The following is a 25959-nucleotide window of genomic DNA, read 5'->3' on the forward strand; positions in this document are numbered from 1 at the left end:
TAGCTTTAAAATATTCATTTTCTAAATAAAGTGACTCAGAAACTTGACCTAAATTTAGGTGTGAGAACAACCAAAGAAGTTCTGTCATATTTCTGAAACAGTTCTTGCTGGAATGGGGAAAGGAGGACTGTATTTGACTCCCTTCCTCAATCATAGCATGTCAAAGGAAGTCACAGAAGCTAGACCACGTTACTGATTAAATCAGCCCTCCTCAATGGCCGGAGTAGGTAGGTACCATACTTGGAGGCAGTACATGTCATATCATTATAAGGGTGACTGCTAATGTTAACTAGTCACTAAAAAAATAGAAGCAACAACACCTGAGCCCCTAGTCAAGATATTGTCCCTAAACCATGAATTTTGCTCATATGTTCATGTCTGTTTCCCTGAAACATGAACAATGGGCTAAGAAATAAGTCATATATTTAGAGCATTTTTAAAATTATTGTCACATTACCAATTAATTTTGCACCACTAAGGTATAAGAAGGGGATCTCTCACTCAAGATTCTGTGACATTCACTGCCTGGAAACTGTTCTTAGTGTTCTACAACACACATTCAAACACCTGGAAGGGGTTAGGAAATGAATACAAGTTGATAGAGTACCAATGCACCCACATTTGTAAACTTTGGGACATTTCTCCAACCTTCACAATTCAGCACTGAAGCACAGGTGTATTCCTTTAGAGATTTGAAGTCCTTTCACTGTATAGATACAACTCAAGAAATACTAATCAATAATATTAAACTCAAAAATGTGCAATTTCTCATTATAAATATGTGTCTATTCAGATGGGCTCCATAAGACCACGGTGCATGATCTGGAAAAATTTATTTGCACACTCACTAAATTACAGAAATAATCATCCATCTGCTGCTAACTAATACAGACACAATTGTATTGGATATAATATACTGGATTTGGGAGATTGTTTAGTGACAAATTTCAGTGCACATATAGATGGAAGTTGTGCACATATAGGTTGTGTTCCAAAATATGTCATTCATGTAAATAATTTTAAATTGGAAAACATCAAATTACCCTGAGGGTAAAAACAAGTCCTTTAGAGAAGCTTTCTGTTTCCAGGGTTAATAGTCAGAATTCTCTCAAAACATCGAATTAGAATGGGTGTGTCCTCTGAATGCCTATGAATGTTCTGGTTTTACTCTCTGACTCTACTAAGAGCCCCAGGAGCTACAAAACAGGTGGTATTTAAGTCATAAAGAACGTGCCAGAATCACATCTTAAAAAAATAAAATACATATGTGGCAGAATTTTGACCAATTTAATATTAGAAAATACTTCTTTCGGATGAAAATCAAGAAATGAACATGCTGGAAGGATCAAGGAGGAGTTTTAGAAAAGGAGTAGGTTTTAGCATGACTAAAAGTACCTCCTCAGAAGGTAAGTGACAGCTCAGGAACTGGCCAGCAACAAGGATGCCGGCCTTGAGTGAGGATGGCCATGTGCAGACAGAGCTGTCACCTCACCAGTGCTCATCTGCAGCCAGCAAGGAGGGCAGGCAAAAGAAATCCCAGCTCCAACCTTCTGGCCAACTTTATAGATATTATTCCTTCCTGCAAACTCCTACTGACCTTTGGTGTGCTTAAGTGGAGCTGAACTGAGGGAATATTTTTTCAGCAAGTTGTCAGACTCTACAGCTACCAAGGAGAGATGCATCCAAGCAAAGGAATTAAGACTTTTTTGGGCTGCAACAGACAGCAGTAAATGACCAGAACACTCCCTTTTGCCTTTTTAGATCTTTTGTCCACCTCCTCACCTTCAAATCTTTACAAGTTTGGGAATGCATGCATAGCTTCTGCTCCAATCTTCAGTAACTTACCTTCCATGAAGGATATAAAGAAAGGAACTATATTCCAACACTTACTTCCAGTATAATTTTCAGCGTCTAGCAATGGCATTCACGACAAGGAAGATACTCAGATTACCAGCACCAGAAATCCGGCACTTAATTCTATTCACAGCTGAAAAGTAGAGCTGCTACTTCTATTTTTTTTTTTTTAATTACTCAACATCATTCCTTTTGCTTTGATTCAAAGAATAAAAACGAGTAACTACAGGTTTCAGAATTTGAAGTACAAGAGAACATGCTGCCTTATAAACAGGACACAGGGAGTGCATGAGTATTCCAGAGTCACCATGCACTTTGAACAAGAGACACAGACTCTCACAAACTTTGAAAGATACACATTGTTTACTATATCCCACTGAAACAGAAGCTCTAGTTTTTAGCTAAAGAATAAGACTTCAACAAATCTAATTCATAAATTCAACAACAAAAAGGCCCTGTTGGACCTTGGACCATTGAAAGAAAAGAGAGGCTTTGAATGTCTCACTGTAGAGCTCAGACAACTTCTGAACAGAATTTATTTTAGATAGTGATCTGGAACAGTCAACTGAAATTATTGCTGGTTTTGAGCCAAAGTAAAATAAACAGTATTTCTGGTGAGGAAAGAAGGTCCCTTCCAAGAGCTGTGTCAATCTGATGCACACAGCCAAAAGAAGTGCTGGATTTTGTTTAAAGGCATGATGCAACAAAACCCCAAATTGTGAATGTTCCTGGTCTTCTGGTCTGTTGCCACAGTCTTCTGATGCAAAACATCCTTCAAGTATTTCGAGAATCACAAACCATGACACCCAAGTATCCTGATATACTGACTTCATAGCTGTGCACTGCTGCAGTATTGGTAATGTCACATTTATTGCCATGGATGTCTTCCCTTTTAACAGAGCAACCGACCAATGTTGCAGCTGCAGGATTTGTTTTAGAAGTTTCCACTTCCAGGATCCCTCAAAGGTATGAAAGTAGAGCTCAGCAATCACATACACATATTCATATTTACTACACACTGGAAAAGCAAACTAAGATTTTTGAATTATAAATATCAGTTGTGTTTCTTTATTTAAATTCTGAAATTCCTACACTTCTCCTTCCTTGGGTAGTAAAGTGATATTTTCTTTTAATATTTAGGTGGAATTGCAAATGTGTTCCAAAGAAATATTCTTCCATTAGCTACCAATGTTCCTTTGTGTTCTTCTTTCAAAAGATTATTTAAATGCTAATATAAGAAAAATGAATGCAACTGGCATAAAGAACGCGAGACAGTGGAAAATTGAGTTTAAATATTGTAGCAAATAAACTACGTAGCAAACATGAAGCGTTCAGCATATTATTAAATCAAGTAAATTTGTCAGAACTGTCTTAAAAATTAATGTGCTTTCAACTTCCCTTAAATAATAGGGCACTTGCTTGTGAAGAGTACACAGATAAGACAGCCCTTCTTCTGCAGCTAAACTGATAAGTGTTTTCTGAAAAAGTATCGCTACACATATGAATAAAATATTCATCAACAAGCTGCTTTATATTATATTTCCTCAGATCTACAAAAATATTTTACAAAACATCTGTACTCATGCATTAATTTTATCAGAATACCTACATTAAGCAACCTCACACGGGGCAGAGATGCATCATGTGGGAAAAAAGCATCAATACATTTTACTCCTTAACATTCATATCAATTAAATTATATTCCTAGGTTACATTTGTATATGAAAACAGCCATTATATTGAGTTTCAGCCACAGGATAAATAAAATTTTTTAATTGCCCAAAATTATGCTTAAGGTCTCTTTCAAGGAGACCTCAAGCACCACGGTAAGAACGACACTTTAGCTGCCTCATTTACATCACTATATTAGATGCTTGCCTGTTTTCATTTAAAATCAAGTATCTAAGGTTTAAAATAAGAATTTACAGCAGGGGAACTGATAAACATAGGCCAGGCAGAGTGAGAACCAGCCACCATAAATACATCTTAGCTAGAAGGTCAGTGTGTTATTAGTCCCAATTATGCTGAAGTGTAAGAAGTCTTCGTGTTGCAGACAATTATTCACTGCTGAATGAGCACAGACCACTGAGCTGAACACTGACTTCCATCACAGACAAAGGCTTACGCAATAATGATCTATCCTGCCAAATTCCATAAGGATTTACTTATTGAACCCTTCCCTGGTTTCAGTTCACTGATTCTTCTGTTTCTATATAAAGAAAGAAAATATCTGTAACTCCTAAAATCTTAGTGTTTTCCCAAGTATTTACTTTTCATTGAGTTGGCAATTTCCCATTTCATTTTAAATATATTTCAAGTTATGAATTTTCCTTGGGTGCAAGTCAAATATTCCTAATACAACATGAGGCAGCCCAAACTGATGACCTCACTGTAATTTAAAAATACTCACATGAGCTCTGATTCCTCTAGACATAGAATTTATACAGGTTTAATTCTTGGCTTTTTTTTTTTAACACTGAAAAGCAATGCAGGTGACACTTTGTCTGTATCCCTAAAGGATAATGGTTTTATTTCAAAACCAAAAGAAAATAGCCTTGTTCCAGGCTACCAAAATGATGGCCACTGCAAGACTACTGTGCAAGGAGCAAAAGACCAATAAAGAGGATCAGAGACTTATTTTTACTTCTATTTTGTGAGCCAGGAAAGCAGCCTGCCATGTCAGTGTCCTTCTATGGGCTCTGCTGTCTGTGGATAATACCCATTCTCTTATGTCTCCCTTGAAATATCCAAGGAGAAAGGAAGAATAAGAGACTCTCAAAACCATGAGAGATCAGAGGGTGTGGGGAGGGGAAGAGAAGATATGATAGAAAGAATACAATCAATTTTGCCAGAGAACTTTAAAATCAGCTTGGCAGGGAGACTTCAAATGGTTTGGCTCTTTGGTCCCTGCAGAATGCAAATTGTTGGTGTGCTGAAAGAGCTGAGCTTTCCATCACAGCACATGTGGCTTTATCTAAAGATTACCCGTTCTCATATTCTGTCTCTTCCAACACCTGGCAGATTTAACATTGTCAACAACTCATTTATTCTTTTTCCATTTGAGGACCAAATCAATGAAGTCTAAGATGTATCCATCCCATATAAAAAGGGACTTGGACGAAATTTAACTGAAATTACCACAACCAACCACTACAAAGGCATATACACACCACTGACTGACAAATGAGTAAACACAGGCTGAGCCAAACTAAGCATCTTACAGACGATGCTCCAAAAAGATAAACAAGCTTATTAATCTACCTGTTCAGCAAGTTACAGCACAGCTGCAGATCTGAGCTCTATGGTACAAGATCATGATTTAAGAGTCTATATTCCTCTGAACCCTCAGCATCAGCTTCCCATAATGACATGGTTATTGAATGTTTCCACAAAGAGCAGCAGAAGCCGGGAGAGACCGAGGTTTTATTTTAAAGCATACAGTAAAAATGGCAAGCGATAGGTTATGGGTTTTATTAGACTAACTGAAGAGAAATGTCATCTGTCTTTTTATCCCAAGCTTTGGTTATTTTTATTTCCATTTTATTAGAATTTGCTTGTATTAGATCCCTCCTCTTTTCCTACACGATTACTACTAAGTAAGAAAACTGTTGGTTTAGGACGCACTAAAATCAGAACATTAATTCATGTCCCTGTGGATCTTGGGAAAAAGCCAATGCAAGTCTTGAACTTCATCATGATAAACCCCTGGCACTCACTAATCACAAGATTGTATCTTCCCATAAGATAAGGGGTGGATTTTTGGCATGGGAATGAACACATACACCTAGCTGTTTGCAAAGGCTTGCAACCTGGCAGCCTTTCAGTAAGGTTTCACTCACATAGCTGTTACTGTATACTCTCCAGCTATGGCTGGGAAGTTGATAATCCTTAAGATATGAGGAGAGTTTTGATTTCTGACACAGCATTCCTGAGATAAATGCAGGATCAGAGAGATGCTTTGAAATTCCCAGAGATACCCCACTGGTAAACTGCTGCATGGGAACAACTTTTAACAAAGTGCTTTTAAAAAGAAAAAAAAAAAAAACCTCACAGAATTTGTGTTTGCCATCAAACCATATATTAAATGTAAACCAGACACAGAAAAGAGCATCCCAAAGTCTGTTCTCCTCAAAAAAAAATTCACTATGTAATGTAACTTAGTATTTTTGCCTACCACAGAGATGAGACCTGTTATTTCCAGCTCCATTCCAGTTTCTTACAAAAAGTGTGAGTTTTTTTATCCCTTGCCCAATTTCTTCCTGCTAATGATAACTAGGTGTCATTTCAGAACATAAACTTGTATTTTAAGCAGTCTCATTACATAAAAAATACAGTCACCTTCAAGTGGCCATGAAACTTGCCTGTCCATTTAACTTGTAATGTTTCACACACAATTATTTTCTCATTTGAACTTCAGCTAGTCAGCAATACGCTTTATCCTATATCAACATGTTTACCATAGATGCAAGTTTATGCTATCACTACCAGATCGTAATTGATTAGAGGTAAGACTTTTATATCATTAAGTACACTTTTGTCTACCAGACACACCCACAAAAGGAAGGAGATGAAAAATTAATCCACCTAGGAGCAGAAAGCCACTGAGATACTGAGGTCACATGAAACTGCTGAAGGACAAAATATTTTATACCACTTCATGATCTCTTCCTCACATATTTAGCCCCACCTATGAAACACAAAATCTTTGGAAAATAATGCCCACAAGTTATCACTGTGGAGCAGTCCAGACAGCAACATAAACCCTAAAAAACTTTGCTCTTCCACTCAAACAGTGCTGTCTACTGCTTCAACCCATTCATACCCCTGTGCATATTCAGACCAACCCACACTGCTTCAACCCTCTTCATTCCCCTGTGTGTAATTCTTCAGCAGATTACCTAGCTTTGAGTAGCAAGGCAGTAATTAGTCCTCAAAGTTAAGCGAAAAAATGTTAAGAGTTGTTACAAATGGTTGAAGGTGGAAACAAAACAGTGTCCATGGGGCAGTGGAAAAGTAAAAGGGCAGAACAGCAAGTGATTCGACTTTTTAGTAATCTGCTTTATAAAACACACCACAACTTACGGGTTTGGGGTTTTTTTTGGTTATTTTTTTGAGTGAATTTGTAACAATAAAGTAAAAAGAACACAGAACTGCAAGCGACAGAAGGGCTGCTATCATTGCCTAGTATTTAATTAGGCTACATGTTATCAAATTTAATTGTACAGCTTCCTCTGTTAAGGTTTTGTAGGTATAATCTACCTATGTCAGCCATCAGGGCTGCAAGTGCCCAATTACTTCCTGTCTAGTTAACCTCCTGTACACCAAATCAGCACAAGCACCACAAACCTTTGGTGTCCACAATAGCTAAAAAATAATTCATAAATTAAATAGTCACTTCTGTACCAGATCTCCAGACAAATGTTATTTGTGTGGCTAAAACCATGCAGCAATGAATACTAAGAATTTCACGATAAAAAAGCACTGTTCACAAACTAAAACATTATGTTATTTGACATCAACTGCTCACTTGCAGCAAAGAACAACGAGAGGCCTTGAAGGAGAAGTGCCCAAAGCACTGGGGCAGCAGTGGGGAGAGAGGCATGGCAAGAGTTCTAACTCGGTGTCCTCCTTCTACCAATTTCTCCCTCTGCCTCCATCCTTCTCCTGCTCCCAGAACAAGTCCTCCTGTTCAGCATCACAGGGAGAACACAGTATTTACTCTGAGACAAGAGCAAGGGGCCAAATGCTGGCACACCCCATCCGTGTCTCATGTGACAGCACTGCCTCTTCCCCCAGCAGGGACAGGGCAGTGTGAGTGGGGCAGACAGGCTGTGACAGCTGCACCCACACCCCTGGCACCACTGCACTCCTCTCGTGGGGCAGCTGGCACTTCGAACAAGGCAGCCACAGACTGCAAAGACACCAGAGCCAGAGGAAGTTTGGGAATCAGTAGAATATCAGATACTATTATGGCAACAAAAGATCCCCTTGCACTGGACTGACTGCAGGATTTCTGGAAATAACCAAGGCTTTCCTACAGGCAGGAATGCAAGTGCTACAGGATTGTTCTCTTTTCTTTTTTGTTTTCTTTGCAGTTGTTGGGAACCCTGAAGATGTAAAAGGCACTATGTCTAGTAAAAGAAGTTTGGTTTACTATGCTTGGGAAAAGATAAGGAGTGAATGAGACTGAGATACAAGGGTCATCAAAATTATTATCTGGAAAGAGAGACTTCATTCTAAAAGGAAAAAAAACAGGAATTCTCCTTTTTGAATTCACTGCAGCATTTAAGTATTAAGAAATGCAGAAATTTATTCACAATGAAACAAAAAGCTGTTAAAACAAAGCAAATCTAACAGCTTAGGGACAATACCTACCAAATGAATAATGAAAAGAGTTAAAGCAGGCCTTTGGCACCTGAAGGCAGAACACACATCTATTTTCCTAAATGACTATGGGAATATTCTCTAAGTAGAAGGACACCTAGATGATTGCTCCATTGATTTTGAACCATTTGTGACTATTAGTAAACCGATATTCTTTCGCAGGCCCACAATAACAAAGACTAGATACAACTTTGTGATGAATATACGTGCTAATCTACATATCATTATTTTAAGTGATTTAATTTCTGTTTTGTTTCTTGAGACCTTTAAAGCAAACTAAATATGCACAGCAGTCCTCATCTGCCAATGCTACATGCAGTAGTTCTGGTGAAGTGTGGGTTTTTCTGTTCTTTACAAATACCTTAAGTAAAATCAAATTTTTAAATATTTCAGATGTTATATTACCTGTCAAAGGAATGGAACTGCACAGGCTGCTGAGCAGCAGCTCCGTCACCAAGGACTCCAAGGAAGGTTGGTGGCAGGAGAGCAGCATCCCCTGCAGTCCCATCAGCTGGTGTGCTCACCAGGCTTCTCAAGATGTCCTTCACGTTGACATTTTTTGCAGCTGGCACAGAAGCCACAGATTTGCTCTCTTCAGTTCCTGTCTCATTTCCACCCTCCTGAGATTTATTGACTTCCAAGGAGAGTGTGCACAGGACTTCACTGACTGCATCTGGGCCTGCACTGACATTCAGAGGTCCTGCTTCAGCAGCACCACCTGAACTGTTAGTTTGTGCTGGAGCTGCTTCCTCCCCAAGACCAGAATCCCTTCTCTGCATAGATGCTGTACTTTCTGAATCTTCAGTTGAGGCTGAAGCACCAAGAGCAGCAGATGGGTTTTCCACAACTGTTCATACCAAAAGAACAGAAAACACATTTTAAGGTCGTTATTAATAGAGAAGTATTCACAACATTGGTCCTAAAGAAGATTTGTACAGCATTTTAAGCCACATTATTTCATTTGGCAAAATAATTAACAGTTCACCTGCAGGAGGAGTCTCATTATTTTCATTTTCTGGTTCCTTGAGTGACTGGCTTTGGTTTGGTGGTCGTCTTTCATTCTGGGGTTCCAGTATATCTCTGTATTTCGAAACCATGAGCACAGAAATAAAATATACAACAGCCAAAGCCAAAAACTGAGCCTGTTTACTATCCTCCTGTAAAAAACAGACACACACAGATTTTTCCATTACAATTTCAGCAGCATGTTTATTTTTCTGTGAAGTATGCCCAGCACCACCATAAACAGACCAAGAGAAAGCTGGCATGTCAGCAGTGGAAGAACAATTCTCTCTAGTCACAGTTTGTCTCACCTATAAAGCTAAGGAATACAGCACTTGAATACAAGTGGCACTAATCCTTTCATTTTTCATTTATATGACAACTTTGGCTAAGGTTGTGTGTTTTGAATTCATGTTTCGAATTAGTGTAAGGTCTAGGTTCCCTTTATTCACTGGGGTTTCTCTTGTTACACTTCCTCAAAAATGCCAAGATACTAACATCCTTTGCAAGGCAAGTATATTCTACATAACTGGAACATACTGATGAAGGAAAAGGAGCAAATTCTATAACAAGTGTTAAGGTTTTATTTTATTATCAGATAGTCCACATGGATATAATCTACTGTATATAATTTAAACAAGAAATGACCAATATGCATTTACATTACAGCTGTAATTTCATGAAGAGGTTTTAAGAAAACCTTGAAAACAAATCTTAATATGAACTATGCCAGGTTCCTCCCCAGAGTACTCAGCTGCTCCTAGTGAAACAGAGGGAAAACTGGACATTAAGATTCAGCCCAAGCCTGTCCCTTTTGACTACCAAAGGAAAAAAAAGCTTCATACACTTTTGGGTCACAGAAGAATGGAGTATTTGGATCCTCACTGACTAATCTGTAAAACATGAGTGTCTGGAATTTTTTACCCCTCATTCACATCAGGGCTCAGGTAACATTCAATTTTTTCTGTCTGAGCAGTTCAAGAAACTAAGTAACACTATAAAGCTCATTCTATCACGATTGCAGTGCCCACCAAAACTCCTTATTTCTTGAAGAGCTCTTTAATGAGTTATTCTGGGAGATGTTTATGAGAAGCTTTCTATTAAGAACAGGTAACATAGGTGGATCCTATCTGTTGCACTGAAAAAACAACTTATCTTCTCCTTGGCTTGACCCAAAACCTTAACTTTCATAGAATAATCACACAGAGATTGAGGAGAGCCACCTACAATAGTAAGGATTATAAAGACTTTTCTTGCTAAATGAATATTAAGACAGTTTCTAATTGTACTTAATGAAGTGGTGATCCAGTGAATTAGAACTGACCCTTCCTTATTTTCTCAGCCATGTTTGAAGAACTGCTTGAAATAAAGCTCATGTACCACTGTAAATACTGCTACTGGTGGGTAAAGTGGATTCCATCAGAGTTCCTGCTGTAGAACTCATAGATTCAAATTATGCCACTCCCTGTTCTAAGTGCCAAACACAATGCAAGAAACTGCATACAAATAAAACATTTAGATGCAAGTGTCAACAGCTCAGACAAAAACTATTCCCAACCAGGTGTTTCTAAGGCTACTTTTTCCCCCACTGCTCAACACCTTAGCCAAAAAGCAGAGCGATTGCATCACTTTATATTTACTGTGAAACAGAGAGCCTGATGGATTAGACATGCAAAAAAAAAGGAGGTTGTGGGTGGGTGTTGTTTTGGTGGTTTGTTTTAAAGAAAAAGGTTCACAAAACATGCCTGAAGGAATCACTAGGATTACTTTAATTGCCACCATTATGGAAGAGTCACTTCCTGTTACTCTCTTGCACACTGATACTGAAGTAGGAGTTGAAAGAGGCTTGCTTCAATTAATAATTACTAAAGATAAAATTCAAAATCCTTCACTTTCCTGGACAGAAGGAAGGTAATTGTATAAATCATTTTACTTGCTAAACAGTCCAATTATTGTAAACTAAGTTGTGGTGTCCAGGCTTGTGGCCACCAATCACTCACAGCCATTATAGCTGCTGTATTTGCTTACAGAGGTGTTTCTTTCAAGCAATCAATCTCAATTTCCTCAATATCAGCTATAAAGTTGCTGACACAGGGCAATGATATTTTTAGTCAATTCCAAGACTAAAAAACATATGCATACTTAGAGCACATGCACACAAATTGGTTCCTCTGAGGGGAAGTAAAGGAATTAGAGATGACCTCTAATTTCTAATTAGCTAGAAGAATGTGCTTTTTTTCAAAATGTACAAACATGTTTATGATACATAAATAGCTTGTCTAGGTACATATTTGTACTAAACAGAACATAATTAATACACAACAGGCAGAATCCCACATAATCAATTCTTAGGAACACAAAGAGCCAGATCAGGAGACAGCTGGATTTCACCTCTCCCTCTTTCCAGTCCCAAACACTACAACAGCTGCAGAGTATTATGACTTCCTAATTACTGTGAGCAGCATTCCCTTTTTGCACATCCAATTTATCCAAACTCTGTAACACAGAGGAAGCATTCAGCAAAGAGATACAAGCAGAAAAGCAGCTACAAAGAACAGCACATTATTTACTTACTATATCTCTGAACACTACTGCTCGGAGACGATTAATATCCATGTCCTGCAGAAGCCTGTCGTGGTCCCGTATTGGAGAAATGCCACCAGTCACAATGTCCACAGGACTCTATGAACAATTAAAAAAAAAACCCAATTGTTTAAAATCCTGTTTTTAAAAGCATTCTACATTGTCATAACTAGAGCAGAAAGATCAGATATGCATTTCATCTTCAAAGGACAAAAAATCTGGCCATTTCTTGTCGAATTTCTTGACAGATTTAATTTCCAGCATTTTTGCCATCTCACTTCAGGACTGTTAAAATATCAGTGGTGCAGGTAGAAATTAAAAAAATTATCCCTCTGTACAGAGCAATCATTACTGACTTCTATGTTTCTGAATGTGGTCTTAAACTTGCCTTTGCTGCAGACTTTGCTGATCCTATAAAGCCTTGAACTGTTTTTTGGTTCTTCCCAGGGTCTCCAATAGGTTTCATCTGTGCATGCTGCTGACACTCCAAGCAATTTCTTACTGCTACTGCACATACTTGAGGGGGAAAGAAACATTAAGAGTTATTCTGAGAAACAGTATTGTTCTACATTCCCTTACAGAAATGTATAATATAATTCAATTTACCACTTAAAACTAAAAAGTTTACATACATTAGTAAAATATTTTGCTTCTGTAAGTTTTAGAAAGTTGCAAAACAATGTTCAAAATTCTTTAATCATTTTTTACTAATAATGAATGCTAAACTATTAGAACATATATGCTGTATCTAATGGATACTTCAAAGTGAGTAAGTGAGCATCCCTCACTGCAATTTTACCATGCATACAACCACGGGGTGGGTAGGGTGAAGACAGCTAAATTTCACAAACTTGCAAGGGAGAAGACAAGTGATACACCAGTGAAACAAATGGCAACGTTTGCTTCACAATACTCTGTTACTCTTGGACTAAATGTTCTGAAGTTTACACAACTTTTTTTTTTTTTTTTAGCTGCACATTTGTGCCCTGTTTCATCTTCTAATATTTATTTTCAAAGGAAAAAAGAACTACCCCACCTCTATACCTGTTTGCATCCCATAAATCTTGTTCTACCTGCACAAAGTTTTAATTGCCTAGAAAGGGAGAGGAAGGCTAGTTACTGTTGAGGCTCTGAGCTGCTCTGGCACTCATGCAAATTAAACTTTTCATTACAAAAAGTCTTACAGCATGCAACTAAGCATGAATTCTCTCCTCCTGTATTAACTACCTGGGCCCTGCTATGATCTTATATATTCTCATTTTCAGAATATTTGTTACTTTTTTAGGTAGTTGCCCATTTTCTTTCAATACAATTTGAAGCAAATGTACTGTAACAATTGGATATAATTACTGCCCAATTTGAACCCTTCAGAATTTTACATTTCTAGTTTTCACCATGCCTTCATATACCAACCCTCAAGTGTTAAACCTCTTATCTAAGTATTGCAAAGGTTCATTCTTTTAAACAGTACAAGATGATTTTTCTCAAAGCTGCTATATTCTCAGCCTTGATTATTTGGGGAACCTCAGCAAAAGAAATATCCTCGTAGATAAAATGAAAATAGGCTACCAAACTTAATTTATATTATTTAAACTTTTAGAGAGGAACACATATGCATTGAAGAATACAGTAAAACTGTAAAAGATCTTAATTAAACTACATTTAATCTTGATTTCACAAAACAGTGGACAGGAAAGAAAATAAAGCTGCTAACTATTTAGTAACTACAAGCTCCTATGCTCATTAAGTAGTTTTATTTTCTTACCCAGACGAAGACATTGTCGCAGAATTCCTCCAGATGACATATTTTTCTCAGACTCAATTTCAGTGAAACCAAGAGAGCTTGCAAAAATTAGCACATCCACAAGGTTGATTAATCTCTGGAGAAATGTTAGAGATGCTTCTACTGAAAGTCCTTGAGTTGGCTCAATATTCTCCAACTCATGCTACACAGAGAAAAATTGAAAGTAACATTTATTTCTTCATGAAGATAATATTCCTGCTTGCTAAATGAAGAAAAATGTGTGCTGGAAGTCCACTATCAGTCAAATTCAAAAATAAGAATTACTCATATTCTAGGAACAATCATTAGTATTGGGATTTAATCCCATTCCAGACCACTGTGGGGCAACAAAGACAGGAAACTTTTTTTAGGTCTTCAAACAAAGAAGGAAAGCACCCAATTTATCTTAGGGAAAATGTGGAGGCAGCAAAGGGAGGAAAGACAAGCCTGTGGAAACACCCCACATGCACTTCCCATTTCCCAAGAGGACAGATATAATAATTAATTCACTCCATAAAGAAAGGCATCCTCCTACAAGTGAGGAATTTTCAAATAAAAGCAGAATTTCTTACAGTAGCAGATGTGGCAGCAGAAAGCAATGGCAAGATACCACCACAGGCCATGATCATGTTGTCCATCACTTGAGAGATGAGGTGGATGGTGTTGTGCACAAACACCACATTGTCACTGCTATTCACAAAGTCCATCACAGTTTTTGTAGAATGGCTGTCCAAAAATTTAAAAAATAAAAAATAAAAAAAGAGAGAGAGAGAGAGAGACATTCAGAATAGGCCATTATTTTGGGGATATTTTAACATATTTCTCTTTTTGCAAAACTGTAACCAGACACTGAGCAGTGGGCCAGCAAATAACACGTCTGTAAGGGTCAACTGATGTATCTCAATCTAAACCTAAAACTACATTTCCTTTCTGTTCATAAACTGCTCAAGACCATAGGCTGCTAAAAACACTGAGATGACTGCTAATCCTTATTTGTATAAAGATACATTATAGACTGGTCTAGGACTGCTTGCTAGCAAAAGTCACTGTATCAGGAAACAGAAAAAAGTCTCCTGGAATAGTGAACTGGATTTGAATTTAAATCTTCAGAAAACTAAAGCAAATACTAATGATTTCTCAGAGAAATTAAAAATCAACAAAACACAAAAACTTAGACAAAACTTTCCAAAACAGAGGCCAAAATATAAATATATTTAACTATATCTGCTGATGTCCTGATAGATTAACTTGAATATATCCTAAAAATTGTAGTCAGACAAAAATTCACTTCAGTTTAAATTGTTTGAATTACTTAACTACTCTATTTCTTCATGCTGGCCTTGCTTTTTAAAAGGTCAGCACAGCTATATGGTTCAATTTAAATTCAACAATCACTACTACAAACTAACAAGGGACACCCCTCTCATTTCAGTTATTCAACCTTAAAATTAAATCACAGAATTACTGCTGTTTTCAAAGATCTTCATGATTATGTTCCAGATCCCTGTTAGAAGTTAATCTTTAAATTAACATCTCTGGGTTCACAGAACCCCATTAAAGCAGCAACTCAGTGTGTGTAAATGCAGAAGCAAGAAATACTATTTTGGATATATTAGCTTTCTTATACACATTTAGATAAGAATAGAAGACATAGGCCCTTAAATTCATTAGGAAAATTAAAATCTTGGTTGAATAAAAACCAACAGCAAGACTGCCACTGACTTATATGTAGCCAGAATTTCAGTCAAATTCTGTGTGCAGTCCCTGAACCAACACATATTTATGGCTTTACAGTCTTTTTAAAAAAAAAAAATCTGAGAATAATTTGGTGTAGGTCACAAAATAAGTCAGGCTATTGAATAATGAGTAAAAACCCAATGTTCATGAGTCTAGGTCAATGAGACCTTATAATAGAACCCAGTCTGGATCTTTCCACATAAAGCACAGGATGTACCTTCTCCACATCTGAATATCTGTTTCTATGGAGAAGAGCAGGTCTGTGAGCAGGCGCTGGTGCATCAGGGACCACTTGAACTCGGGAATGCGGAACACGGCTGACCTGGTGTCCCTCCTCTGCCCATCCAATGCAGCAGCCAGATCCTGTCCTGAGGAAACCTGCTGCCTTGAGGGCTGAATGCAGTTTGCAGACAAAAAAGGAAACAAAACACAAAACCCATACTCTGGTTATTAGTTCCCATGGTACACACTGAAAAGCATTTAAGAGACTTGAGATTTTAGATAACTAACAAGTTTAGACTGTGTACAAGGTTCCAAACACAGCTAAAACTATTAGACAAATGCTATTTAATGGATATACCAAAACTACAAACTAGGCTACAGCTGGACTACCACACCTGCCAGTCTAGGTATTCACAAGCAGCCACCCAACCTTACCAGGGGGGGAGAATATGTTGCTGTAGACAGTGGTTTTCCTCCTTTAAGGAAGAATGGTGCAGATTGAAGAGCATCCATTAGGAGGTATCTCTGCAGAAGGGAAGTACTCAGAGACATGACTATTCAACCATTAAAACCTGGATTAGAAACTAAAGACTAGAGGGCTGGAGCACTGCAGCACACAACAGAAGCTCAGTCTTAATTTATATTTGAACAAAAATGGTAGGATGACGTGTCCATCTAGCCAAATACTCAGTTTATATCAGCATTCATATGTGGATGTATAAAAATCTCAGAGGCTTCTCAGTACACAAATTAATAATGGCTATTTTAACCCAAGGTTAAAATTATTTCATAGATAACTCACAAAAATCACATACATCATAATCTCCAAAATGTTTAGGTATGCTTTATCAAAAAACTCATTTTAAGAAACTTCCTTTTATTTTTAAGCTAGACGGAAGAAGGACTGGTAGAATTTACCTCGGGCATGGATCTGGGGGGCAGAGGTGCTTCTAGACAGGTGTTAGCTTTCAGCTCCAGTCTTTCTGTATCTGATGCAACACTGGAAACATCAAGCTTGGCAATTCTTTTGTCAGAGGCTCCAGCAGGCTCTGCCACCTGTGCACTTGCGTTTTCCACAGTTGTTTTGGTTTCACTAGTAACAATGTTTCCTTCCTTCGGCTTCTTTTTTCCTGCTGAACCCGGCTGAGTTACTACTTCTGGAACTGCAGAACTCACTGTCTCTGGCAAAGTCACTTCTTGTCTCTTCTCATCCACACCTTCAGTACCCTCAGATTTTAAAAGCCCAGTTTCAGGTTGCTTCTCTTTTGCTTCTCCCTGCTTTGTCACTTCGCTTGCATTAGAGCCATATTCCTTGTTCCTTTCTGCAAGCTCTTCTGAAGGTAAAGACAAACTACTTTCATCTTTCAAATCAACAAAGTCATCTTCATCTTCCACCTCTACTTTTTCCAGTCTTTCTGGACTTGTGGGAGTTTCTCCTTCCACAGGAGTTTGCACAGCTAAAGAAGCAGCAGTGACAGCAACTGTTTCTTCCACAAGCTCATCAGCTTTGCTAGAATCTTCAATGGCTTCAGCTATTCCAGTACTGATTTCTGAGACACTGGGCTTCACTGTTTCTGGTTCTGGAGAAAATTCCACACAAGGCACTGGTTTCAAACCCTCTGTAGTACCCATATCCTCGCCCTCTAATTCCTCCTCATGATTAGACACTGAATGAATTTTTTGGCCACCATCTGATGAATTTTCTTTCTCTTCTTTTTCAGTTCTGCACTCTGTATCACCATCAGTAATGCAGGAAGGAGCAGCAGCATTTTCTTTTAACTCCAAAGATTGTTGTTTTCCCTTGGTTTCAGCTTCTTTGCTGATCCCAGAGATTGTTCTAATTGGAGCTGAAGAATTTACTCCACTCCCTTCACCTCCTTTCCCTTGGAACTCCTTGTACATTTGCGAAAGACTTTCTTTGTGCATTTCAAAAGTTACCTAAAAGAACAGAGTTCAAAGGACATTAATATGACTGCTTTATTAAAAAAAAAAAACAAACAAGAAAAAAACCAAAGTCAATGCTCAAATCACAAATTTATATTGGATACTGTATTTTTCATTAAAAAAAACCTGCACATTAGATATCATTTCAACAGACAGCAAGTTTTTCTTACATGCACCTGGTTTTCCTGGCTAAAAGGAAGAAAAATAAAAGCAGTGTCAAAAAAACCCCAACTAGACTTATCCAAAGGATATCCTAAGCATAAGATCCACAGAATAACTAGATTTGAAAATCTCAAATTTTTTTTTGTGAAATGGGAGTCTGTGACAAGTAGCAGTGCTTTCACATCTTTTTAGCACCTTTAGTATACTCGAAAATCCACAAAGATACATAAAATTTTGAAAATTTGACACCAGGAAGTACAATCTCACAAAGTCAGAGCAGAGAGAAGCACCTAACAAAGCCAAAATCCTGGGGATCCCCAAATGATACCTAAAATTCTCCAGAGGACATTTCCTCTGGTTAGTGCTATTCACCCCATCTCAGCCTGAGGAAAGCTAAACAAACTGAATAAAGTGGAAAGACTTCACTAGTCCTCAGCTGAAAATACTATTGTTGTTTCTAGTTATTTAAAAAAAAAAAAAATCCCAGATAGAAAAACTCTTTATATACACACTAATAAAACTCATTTGCCCAAATAAATAGCTGTGTTTTAAAAAATAAAATATCACTAGACTAAAGTTTTTATTACACCGTTACTCAATTTAGTTTATCCATAACTTTCCATTTATGATTTAGATTTATATTCCATAACACAAGTGTTTATTTATCTGTAAGCTCAGTTCTCAAAATTTTCCCAACATAAACTCCACCTGAGGGTTGTTTTTTTTTAAATAATTTTCTCTATCATAAATATTTTCCATTGGCAAAGCAGAGCAGTGCATTCCACTAAATATACAAACACACATTTCCTTATTCTCTCACATACTCAGCTCATTCATTTAGATCTCACCCAAAAATTCCACGTACATGGTATTCAAAGTGATGATTGGTCAGTAGGAATACCTTCCCTTAAGATGACACAGAAGTCAAAAATATTTTTTCAGATTAGAATGCTACTAGAAATTACAGTTAACAAATCAGAGATAAGCAGAAAAGAAGAGCAAAGACAAAAAGTATTTTTGGCACGTTCTGATGTCAATATTAGCTTTTTAACATACTATTTTCTCTATCAGTCAAGTATATTAAAGCACTGCAGGAGCAATACACTATTTTAACATAACCTGAAAGTATATTATTCATTCAAGCTGATTTAATTGGAAATTGAAACTTTAGTTGAAACTTTAGAGTCTAGAAACAGAACTGGGATATCTCATACCACTTGTTAAAAAAAAAAAGGTGGCAGTATGGCACTAAAGGAAAACATCACTCCCCAAAAAAACCCAAAATTCACTCAACAAGGATAGCAATTTCTACTTTGACCATACATATCAACAATAATTCATGTTACAATGCATTAAATACTGTCCTTTAAATAAAACTCAAATGAAAACACCAAGGCACAGATTTAGAGAGACCACATGAAAATTTTTTCTAACATCCATTTTGAGTCCAGGGGTTTCTTATATAAAAAAGGAACAAATTTCAGAAATTCTGCTTTGTAAAATCCAAATTTTAACAAGGCTGTATAAACAGTTCTGATGACTGTATCAATCTGCAATTTGGTTTGACAGGAAACCAAGAAATTGTGGTACTATGATAGAGGCACCAGACAATTCTTCCCCCACAACTTCTATTGCCTGATATGGTATTTATGAAGCACACAATTACACAAAACCAAACTATACATACAAATCGAAACACCTAAGGTTAACAAAATCAGTACCAACAAAAATGCAAAATTAAGTAGAAATTATTATTACTAAAAGCAAGTGAACAGAGCACGTAAAGGTATTAAAGATTAAACATTAGGATCTGCAAGCATATAACAATTTACAAGACAACTGCTACCTTGAAGAACCTTAAATGCAATTTTTTATTTTCCTTAAGGCATTTGCAACTGTAAAGCTGATAATACAAAATTAATTACCAGAAATTGTTCTAAATTAGTGAGCTAAAAGGCCAATCATTAATCTTCACCATCATTTGATAGTTAATCCATAGCTGTCTGCAATGCTTGGAATGCATCTCTACGCACCACCAGTTGAAGACACTTGTGAGCTAATAACTGCAACATTTGCCTCTGCCATTAATTTTAACTTAATTTGACATTCAACATTTACTAATTGCCAAGTAGAAAAATTAGCATACAGCAATGAGAAAGGCTAAGATGATTGACATTTGCATTAAAGAACATAGAGAAAGTATTTTAACTATACATTAAGATTCTGGCCTTTTATTCCATTTTCAGGTGGGCAATTTCATAGAGTAGAGAAAAGAAGGGAATATCTTGCCAGAAAGGTCAGACAATTATAGATATTGCTGTTTCCTTATAGAGTTTGCTCAGCACAAACCAGCTCCTGTGCTGATTTAAATAAATTCTTCATTATAAATGAATAAACTCTTCATAATTCCAAAAAGCATCACAACTTTTTAAATCTTAACTAGCATTTTATTGACCTGCTTTATTGATCTATTTTCCACTTCTCCTCTGCTATTTCAAAAGTGTAATCCAATCTCCAAACACAAACAGGCCTGTTTAGACAGGAGACAGCACTATCAGGGATATCAAAACTAATTTTCAACTCAGCACAGGAAAAGATACAAAGGTACTGTGTGTACCACACACTGAGTTACAGTCTGTAACTCACTGACTTGAGGAATCTCTGGGCTATTTCTGAGTGGTTCACAGAAGAAAGCTAAGAAAAGCAAGTTAAAATATACTTTGCAGGACACTATATGTGAGAAGTTTCTAGGAGTCTAAACTTCCACCAGAAACACATTCAATGATGTACAAGGTGGGGGGAAACCACTGTTCCAAGATGGTTTCATGATCCTGTACCTTGAATTTTCACCTAAGTAGCAATAGTTCTGCCTTTTCTTTTTATGTATCTTGAGAAAAAATAATTTCTAGAACAAGAAAGCAAGTACTTGTCAATATAATTCATAAAAGTCTGCTTATCTGAGGAAGAGTTTTATGTATGTTGGCAGCATTTTACTTCAAATCAAGTCAAGGTATAGCTTATTGTTACATCATCATACAACAATAAATTCAAACGGCATACTGAACATTAGCTCATTTTCACTAAGGAAGTTACTGCTTTTAGTGAGTTTAAATTGCAAGACATGAGCACACACAATCTTCTCAATCCCTGCCACCATTCCTACAGTTCAAGGGACTGTCAAACCCTGTCTTGTACACATTGGATATTTAGCTATTAACAGAAACATTCTGTAACTAAATTCAGCGTTTATCACCCCATTGTTGCAATACCCAGTGACAAGTCTTATGCACTGCTCACTTCTGCCACCCTTTTCCAGTATCTCCATATATTGTTGGCAGCCCTACAGCAAAGACTCCACATCCATCATTTCAAATAATGGCCAGGATACCTAAATCAGGCCCCACAATGTGAACAGAGGTAGCTGTAATTACACAGGAGGATTGCTTCAAATTGCAGCAACAGCAAAGAAAACCACAATTCTTGAGGCTGCAGACACAGGTCCCATCTTCCAGTGAATTTTTATACCAACTCATAGAGATGAGAATCCTCTCTCTCCTCAAGTCTTTTTTACTCAGGAAGACTATCTCAGAGCTACTTGCTTCTTTATGCACCAGCTCTCTCTACTGCAAATGTTTCTGTAATTCTTCTTTTTGAGAGCTCTGGCACTTAGTAGCAAGTCTCTATTACACTCTTCTCTTAAGGCTTCTCTGCAGCTTTATAAAGGTTTTTGCCTGCTTTATAAATTCTCAGTTTACCTTGCTCCCTTCTATTCTATCCTCATTTCTTTCAGTTTGGATTAGTCAAATGTTAGCATCCTGCAACTTTACCCATGACACTGCACTCCCTCAAACCAAGAGAATAATGAGATGGAGGAGCTCCCCATTAACCATACACACTGCAGGTGTAAGAGCCCATCACTGGTACACATCTCTGCCTGCTGAATAATGAAAATACTTTCTTCTCCCTACGGCCACTGGTTAGAAAAGCCTTCCCACACATCTGCTACGAAAGAAGCTGTAACAAGGAAACACCTGGTAAAGGTGAGGGACTGCCTCATCACAACACATTTTGGGGGGGTGCACATTTCAGTCTCCAAGCTCCTTCTGCTTCCCATAACTCAGGGGATAAGCTGAGAATCATTTCTATATAGAATAAGTAATATTTATTAAAAATATCTATTTACACCATTAGAATGAACATAATATTGAATAATTTCAAGGGTACTCCCAGCTTTGCTTCATTGACATATTGGGCATGGCACAAGTGACCAAAAACCAAAAACCTGCAGTGAGACAATGATCCTCTGGGCCAGGTACTTCTGCTTCTCCTCAGGGCAATGCAGATACACTTGTCAGAGGACTGAGGAACACCTGAAGCCTTCAAAATTCCCTGGAGCTGAAGTTCTCTGATGTGGGAGACCCTCCTGCCCCCATGACAGGGACAAAAACCAGACAAAACCATCCTAAGCAAATCCTGGATGCCAACAGGATTTGGACTCCAGATTCTGATGGCCGCTTACCTTCTACAACTACTGAGTCACATTCTCTGCAAATTAGTTTTTTAATTAACTCCTCCACCACCCAATCTCTGCAGCTTTTGCCAGTTTTCCCTCACCAGGCAGTGATGAAAACCTGGCAAACATAGCACACAAAAATGCTCTGGGGTTCCCTGCCCCACCCCTTTAAATTCAACAGGTAGGGCACAAAAGAATATACAAATTTACTTAACACTCACAGTGTTTATTACAACTGTACTTTAGACTGAAAACTGACAATTAGTCAGAAATACACTGCACTGCAAGGCCCCTCTATTAACATTTTAAGACTATATTCCTCATTCAGATGAGTGAATAAAATTTTTCCACTTAAACAGCAACAGAACTGCAGCTTACACATATTAACATCTGAATCTTACACACTGAAAATTTCTTGAGCTACTAAAAATAAAAATCATTCGTCACCTGAATATATTTTCTTTAACAGAAAGGTAACATGAATCAACTTTTAAGTAGTAAAGTATATTTAAGGGCCTGAAATAAGCAGATGTTAGTCTTCCCAGTTGTTCAAAACATTCAGATAATTTAGGAGTGTATTAGACTATGTAAATAATTGTATTCTTTTAAAACTTGAGGAAGCTGAAAGGTTAAAAAGGGAAGCTGTCCACCATTCTTTACTTGTTTCCTATTATTAACCCCAAATCATCAGTCCTTTGTAAAAAGTAACAGGACTAGACAGATAAAATCTAAGGCCTAGTTAGCATGGGTGCAATATTGAAAAAAACAGAAGTTCTTAAATGCTTTCATAAATTCAACAGTAGCCAGTCAGAACAAACTGGAGTTGTGATTTAATTTTTCCAATAATATTTTCATTGAACTAGAAGCAACAGATTAAACACCTTTGTATACAACGGTTTAATATCTAGAAAGCATAAAAAAAATGGAAATGAACAAAATAATGAGTAATACATGAGTAATACTACAAGAAATCTGGCTTTTAAAAGGTTGCACACATCTACACACCTTCTAAATTCTGAGTGCAAGGAAGCCAATGCAGTGCAATTATGCTGGAAAAGCCACTGCTGCTTATAAAATGCTGTGCAGCTGTTGGAGGAGAGGGTTACAGTGACAAACAGCTTCCCTGCTACAAAGGTGGCAGGAAATCTATCAAACTGGACAATAAAATTGCAATTGAGTTTCTTTGGCTTTTTATAGCAGCTGCATGTATCTTGATGTGTAGCTCTGCAAAACCTATCCAATTCTGTAACACTGGTCCTTTATGTACTAGTTCTTTATCATAGAATGGTGTTATAAATTAGTGGCACCAACGGCACAGGGGGTTATAAAAAGGAAAAATAAGCAGTAACCCAATACAATTAGAGATGAAATAGGAAAAAGCCAAATTGGTTATACTCTTAGCAACGTTAAGGAAATATTTTTGTTCCCATCATTCCCAAATTACTTTGAAAGCATGCTAGAAATCAAAAACATAGGAGATGATGCACTTAGCATTGAACAATTTGCCCACTGAATTATGCCTACACCAGGTTATGTGTGAATCTCTATGAATCTCAATAGTGGTATAACAGGATACAAGACTATTTCAAATAAGCAAAACTAACAGGATTTTAAAATCGTTATAATTGTCTAAAGACATTTTTTAAGAGCTTTTTTTGTCATTTATCCTAACTTATGTTTATGTAATTAACAGGCAGCTCTGAAGGGTATTATAGTTTTATATGGCTAGTTGCATGAATTGTATGTACTATTTACAAAAAAAAAATTCAAATGGAAAGTGCATAATAAAGGTGAAATTTTAAAATCTTGATAATGGCATCATCATTCATATCAATATTGTCAAGTTAGTTTCTGGCTGTTTTTGCTGTTTAAACATTCTCATTTAGGCTTCTGGAACTAGTATTAGTACTGATGTCCAAACAAACTGAATTCCTTTATGAGTCCTTCAATATTCCACCACCAACACTCTGCCCACACTCACACACTTCCAAACTTGCCATCATTCAACTTCTTCTGAAATGGGCTGGAAGAACAGACAGATATTATATATTGACAGGAAAGTCAGCAAAGTCAGACTTGGGAAAACTTACGGGGAGTTACTCCTACAGCCAAGGACACCTCCCTGTCATAGCATGCCAGGAACCAAAAATGAGAAACACAGATTGAAGTAGGTCATCTCATTCACTATGGCATTTCACAAAAACATGCAGCCTTTAAAATACAAACTAATAAACCAGACCAACATCATCTATATCTATTTTTTGGTCTTTTCTAAAACTGCAGGGTTTTGTTCTGGACATTTGGCCATGGCATCACAATAAAATCTTGGGTTTTTCCTCTAGGATCTCTAGATCATTGATTAGCCACATTAAGTCACTGAAGAGAATGACCAAAAATCCATATAACCTTTCTGACATAGATGCTGTTTAAACAAGATTTCTGACATTACATTATCTTACAAAAGGAGTCCAGGAATAGAACTAGAGATTATAAGATAATGTGCTAGCTAATTTCTAAATTCAAGCCACCAAAGCTCTGAGTTAGAAAGGTGGTCTTCTTTTATTCACCTCTCCATCTTTCCCCAGGGACAATTCCCAGCAATCACACACATGCTAAATTATGCCAGTTTTATATAAAAGGCTGGCTACAGCTTGCCATTGTACAATTCACCTATGCCCTCTGCATCTTGGGGCAAAAAGAGGAAACCGGTTTTTGAAGGCTTCAAAGCCAACAAAAAACAATATTAAGAATGGTCCAACACCTAAAATGTGATCTCTGCAAGGGTTAAAATGTAGCCCTGGGCACTTTGCATTGGAATTCCACTTCACTAAGTGACTGTTTAATAAAGTTATTTCACCCATTTTTATTACATAGATTTCTACAATTGTCTCCCCATAGCCCATGAATTCACCATCGACCTCTGAATGAAATAAACAGAGCTGCAAAATAACAAGGCTCTTGCTGTCTGCAGAGACTGACCTTTTTTAAGAAAAAAATTCATTCAAAATCCAAGACCTCAGAAATGCCAACAATTCCTTAGCATCATAAAGTGATCTTCTGGATTCACATATGTCCTTTTCACACTGCTAAGTTGCACACATTTAGAAATAGGTAATTTATAATTTAATTCATTATAAGTAAATATTCTGATAATCAGAATAATTCTGAGGCCCACACTGGCCTCACTCTTTTGTTAAGAATAAGGCAGTATAAAATACCTTTTGTACTACTGTGCCTTATTCAGACAACCACTAATAACTTTTATGATGTAACTCTAGTGGTAACACCAACAAAATTCAGACAGAACAATAACAAAGGGTAATAGTCTCATTCATACTGCAAGGACTTGCACTCTCACCCCATATTCCATGACAGTTTAAGCATCTGCCTTAACTTGGATTTCTTTGCTTTTTACTCATTTGTTTTACGGCCTTTTGATGTTAAAAGGTATTCTTGCTGATGAATAGCTATGGTGCGCCACCTTGTGTTCCTGCTGTTACTGAAAAGCGAGACCAGCACCAAAATTTTTCAGAAATGCTCCCGAAATTTGATTAATCTCACCTTTGAATGTGTGATTGACAGTGTATCCACCCACACACGCCAGCCACCCCACTCATATTTTATTGCATGGTACAGCAAAATCCGAAATATGGTGTACACCATCTCAGTTATCTTCTGCTCCTCAGAAGTCTTTGGATTAAAACAACAAAGGGAAAGCATCCACTCCTGCCAGACAGAGCACTGCAACAAACTCCTGCAAAACACACACATGCTA

At 37.2% G+C, this 25959-nt stretch overlaps 1 protein-coding gene across 5 annotated transcripts in view; it reads right to left on the minus strand.

Annotated features, from left to right (window-relative positions):
* The window catches only part of LRBA (LPS responsive beige-like anchor protein), a 361227-nt gene that overhangs the window by 276271 nt on the left and 58997 nt on the right, over nucleotides 1–25959 (minus strand). For 3 of the 5 annotated variants that reach the window (XM_088164094.1, XM_088164093.1, XM_088164092.1), the window contains exons 21-30: nucleotides 25746–25938; nucleotides 16484–17503; nucleotides 16001–16090; nucleotides 15561–15736; nucleotides 14179–14332; nucleotides 13589–13769; nucleotides 12212–12339; nucleotides 11815–11922; nucleotides 9224–9395; nucleotides 8644–9085 (exon numbers count right to left, since the gene is read on the minus strand). In XM_088164094.1, the coding sequence (XP_088020220.1) occupies nucleotides 8644–9085; nucleotides 9224–9395; nucleotides 11815–11922; nucleotides 12212–12339; nucleotides 13589–13769; nucleotides 14179–14332; nucleotides 15561–15736; nucleotides 16001–16090; nucleotides 16484–17503; nucleotides 25746–25938 (2664 nt within the window). The remainder of the gene's footprint in view (nucleotides 1–8643; nucleotides 9086–9223; nucleotides 9396–11814; nucleotides 11923–12211; nucleotides 12340–13588; nucleotides 13770–14178; nucleotides 14333–15560; nucleotides 15737–16000; nucleotides 16091–16483; nucleotides 17504–25745; nucleotides 25939–25959) is intronic. The other 2 variants (XM_014878944.2, XM_088164095.1) reach the window with 1 other exon arrangement.

This window comes from Sturnus vulgaris, chromosome 4 (genome assembly GCF_052056855.1).
Source record: "Sturnus vulgaris isolate bStuVul1 chromosome 4, bStuVul1.hap1, whole genome shotgun sequence".
Lineage (NCBI taxonomy): Eukaryota > Metazoa > Chordata > Aves > Passeriformes > Sturnidae > Sturnus > Sturnus vulgaris.